Source organism: Gossypium raimondii, chromosome 12, assembly GCF_025698545.1.
Source record: "Gossypium raimondii isolate GPD5lz chromosome 12, ASM2569854v1, whole genome shotgun sequence".
Lineage (NCBI taxonomy): Eukaryota > Viridiplantae > Streptophyta > Magnoliopsida > Malvales > Malvaceae > Gossypium > Gossypium raimondii.
In genome coordinates, this window is record NC_068576.1 from 15106151 (window position 1) to 15110574 (window position 4424).

A 4424-nucleotide genomic window follows, 5' to 3' on the forward strand; every position below is an offset into this window, starting at 1 on the left:
GAACATGGAGTCTTGGGAATTCTTCCTGACAAATCTGCGGAGGTATGTTATTAGGAACGATAACATTTGCATCATCTCCGATAGAGGGAAGGGTTTAATTGCAGCTATTAGGCGTTCCGGTGTGCCGTGGAGATCTGTTTACTGCATTCATCACATTGCGTCCAACTTCCATAAAGATTATAAGAACGTAGACTGGAAGAGACAAGTCGTGGCAATGGATAAATGATAACCTTATATTTTCAATATAACCTGTAATGTTTGATTTTATCCACTCGTCAGCACTTATTTTTCGTTATCGTGTATGCTGCGTCTGAGTTAGAGCCACATATTTTCCGGCAAAGAATGACCCGACTTGAGACTGACATGGAGGGGCAGACAAACACATCTTTTCGACAATGGTTGCGCATAATGGAGCCGTGGCAGTGGGCTCAAAGTGTTGACGAGGGCTTTCGTTATGGCCACATGACCACAAACTTAGTCGAGGGGATCAACGCAGTCTTGTTGAAAACACATCATCTTCCGATTGCATCGGTATTTTCTGCTACTTTCTACAGGCTGGCCACTTTGATGCCAAGAATGGGTCAGCAGCAAGTCGACCAGATTCAGGCGGGACATGTGATTGTTAAACATGTGAGGGATGTAATGGTCATAAACCGTCGGTTGGCGAGGTCAATGAACGTGGAAATATATTCACGACGACTGGAAACGTTTCGAGTTACTGAGAACATCGGTCGTCGACCTAGGTCCTACGGAGTTGATCTCCGGAACAGACGGTGCGAGTGCAGGAAGTTCGAAACACTTCATTACCCCTGTGCGCATGTCGTGGCAGCGTGTGCTAAAGTCAACATTGCTGCTGAACAATATGTCGATGATGTGTACACGCTGGAGCGCACATTGCGTGTCTGGGAGAATAAGTTCCCCGTCCTACCGGACCTATCTACGTGGGAGGTGTCGCCAATCACTTTTCGGCCTCCGATACGGCATCCATATAAACTGCATGAGTAATAACATTGTAACGAGTTAGACCGATAACATGTGAGTAACATATAGAAATACCATGTATGTCATGAATATTAGAATAGAAACTGACCCCTTCCCGGGCATGCTGTTCAATCCTCATGCGGTATATCGGGACATCACTCGACTTTCCGATTCCTAGACGGGTCGTCCACCTACCAAAAAAAGTACAGGGTTTAGGGTACACATTACTTAATATATTATGACTACAAATAATGACAATTTTTATTTTATCACCTGAGTGGCAGTGGATATAGATAGGGTTGGTGACTAAAGCGTGCCAAAAATGGCATCCGATAGGGCCCATAACTGCAGCAGTATCAGGCATCCGCCGATGTCTTTAACTTGCGGCTCTGTCTCCCGACAAAGCTCCTTGTACAACGTTGCTAGAACGGCGAAACCCCAACTATACGACCTAGCAGTGGACAAATCAGCCAGCAGGGGCAAGTACACAAATGGACACTGTCGCCGTTCGCATCAGGCATGAGTAGTGCCCCTATCATATGCATGATGTACGCTCGAGCAGCGCACATCAACTCACCTTCACTGGCGGTCGCTGATAGTCGACAAATTTTTTTTCTTAGCCATGTAAATTTTATTGTGGAAAAATATTTATCACCGTCCTCTGGTGACTCTCCGAGGAGTTGATAGCAAACCGCAGCCGGATCGGTTAATGAAGATAGTCCCGTAACGGGACTCCCGTCAACTGGGAGCCCAAGCTGCACTGCAACGTCCTCTAACGTCACTGTGCACTCCCCGCACGGAAAATGGAAAGTAAGGGTCTCCGGACGCCACCGCTCCACTAGCGCGGATAATAAATCAAATCGCAAGTCGGACGACCGGATCAATGCTACTGACCCAAATCTGGCTAGCTCCAGGTACGGCATAAATCGTGCATCCGGAGCTATCTTTAAAACACTCACGCGGCCCCTTAATACTCGGTACGATTCCTGATAGTGTTGAATAACAGAAACAATATTACGATTGCATAATTTATTTCTATATACTGTGTATATCCTTTTTAAATAAATAGAACTCCTGATTAACAAATAATAAATCATACCACGTTATTAGCCGCATCAGATATATGTTCATCGTTTCCAATCAATCGAGCCATTGCGATGCCTGCAAGTTGAAAAAAAAGTTAGTAAAAAAATCTAACTTCGGCCATTTATTCTTATTTTTTTCTGCGCATTTTATTCCTTTAAAAATATCATAATTCCTAATTTTATATTTTTACATTCTTTCAGTGCATAATGTTTGAAATTTATTAATCGAGTGTGTTATTTAAATTAATTTGCTGTAAAAAATTAACCCTTACCCCTGCCCTTTGCTCGTATAATTTTCTCAATTTTTATTACTTTAAATAATAAAATATTATTCAAAGATATTTTATTGTTTTAAATTATTTTAGTACATTTTCTTTGAAATATTTTGTATTAATTGTTTCAATTTTAAAAATTAGTAATACACTCTTACTTCTACCATTTGTTAGTATTTTTTCTCCGCATTTTATTACTTTAAAAATATCATTAACTTAGTCTTTTATAATTTTACATTATTTCATTGCATAATGTTTGAAATTTATTAATAAATAAGGAAGGATTAAAAGTAATTACCCACATATTGGTACCGCCTTTTATTCCCTCCATAACCATTTTTTCCTCTATTCTTTTGGTAAATAAAATAAAACTTTATAATATTTTGGTAAATTTTTTAATATTTTGGTAAATAACCCGAAATAAACCCTTTCCCCGCCTTTGGTCGTATTATTATTTTTCCGATTTTATTACTTTCAATAAAACTATATTCTTTTCTATCTTATTATTTTATATTATTTCACTACATTTTTCCAATTATTTGTATAAATTATTTCTGAATTTTTACAAACATTTACTAATCTGATCTTACTTCGCCATTTATTCGTAACTTTTTATCCATATTATTATTTTAAAAAATCGTAATTTTTATTTTATAATTTTACATTATTTCAATTTATTATGTTTTACATTTATTCATGTACATTTTTGCATTTTTTCCGCATTTTATTATTTCCGATAAATATACAATTCTCGTTTTTTCTTTTAGTATTTTATGTTTTCTTAAACATACTTCTTTGTCATTTTTCTTTTAATGCTATTTTCCTAAAATTTTAATTTCAAATTCATAAGTAAATTCCATAAAAAAATTCCCTAATCAACATACAATTTACTTTAACTTTTTTTCATTCTAAATATATTTCATAAAATATATATGCCAAATAAAATAATAAAATAACTGTAATGTACATTACATAAATTTTAAACACACAAATATTACAAAAAATTCAAATTTATAAATAAAATTACCTTTTTTTCCTTTTTTTTTCCTTTCTTCCCTCTTCTTCTTCTTTTTTTTCTCTTCTCCTTTCCCTTTCTTTCCTTCTTTCTTTCTTTTTTCTTCTCTTCTCCTTTTCTTCTTCTTTCTTTCCTTTTTTCTCTTCTGCCTCCACCACCGACCCCCCCACAAAACCAACTGGTGCCGCCAATGGTATTGGCACCATTGGTGCCGCCAATGGTTTTGGCACCTTTGGTGCCACCAATACCATTGGCGTGACCAGTAAATTGTCACATCATTCTGATTTTTTTTGCAGGTTCTATTTTTTTTTGTTTTTTTGATATATTTTGGTAAATAATAAAAAAGTTTATATATTTTGGTAAATAAAAAAATTTGTAATATTTTGGTAAATAAAAAAAAGTTGTAATATTTTGGTAAATTTTTATTTTTTTAATAATATTTTTGTAAAAAACCCTAAGATTTACAATTTAGTCCTTTTCATAAACTAAGCTTAATTCCTAACAATTTAACACCTAAATCATTCAATTCTCAACTATGCAAACTTTCTAAAACGCTAACAATTTTACAAATTGGTACATGGGCTAGCTAAATCAAGCTCCAATGATTCAATTTCCATAAAAATCAAAGAAAAAATGGCTAGGGACTTGCTGGAAATTAAGGTTAAAAAGCTTGAAACCCTACAATAGCGTCCTCCCTTTTTTGTTTCAAATTTTCAAACAATTGGAGAAGATGAAATTCATCTCTCCTCCCATTATTTCATATATATATACTTGATTAAAAGCTAATTAGTTTTATTAATTAGGTTTTAGTTAATTTAAACCTTAATTACATGAACTAATTAACATCCATCATGTCGTCCACTAACATATATTTAAAATAGGTTTATTTTCTATTTGGTCATTTGGTTAATTACTATTTAAGTCCCCAACTCTTAATCTAATTAAAATTTATAGCGATTAAACTTTTACAATTTAGTCCCTAAGCCATAATTACTCACAATTTTGGTTAAATCACTTAATGAATTTTCAATTCAACAATATAATAACTCCATAAATATATTTATTACATAT

General features: G+C 34.5%; 1 protein-coding gene across 1 annotated transcript; it reads right to left on the reverse strand.

The window, feature by feature from the left end:
* Positions 1-1398: 1398 nt before the first annotated feature.
* Positions 1399-2138, reverse strand: LOC128035322 (protein MAINTENANCE OF MERISTEMS-like). The gene is made up of 2 exons (XM_052624741.1): positions 2081-2138; positions 1399-1967 (listed from the first exon to the last, which is right to left on the reverse strand). The coding sequence occupies exons 1-2, from the start codon at positions 2132-2134 to the stop codon at positions 1404-1406; spliced, it is 618 nt and encodes a 205-aa protein (XP_052480701.1). The 5' UTR covers positions 2135-2138; the 3' UTR covers positions 1399-1403.
* Between the last annotated feature and the right edge of the window lie 2286 nt (positions 2139-4424).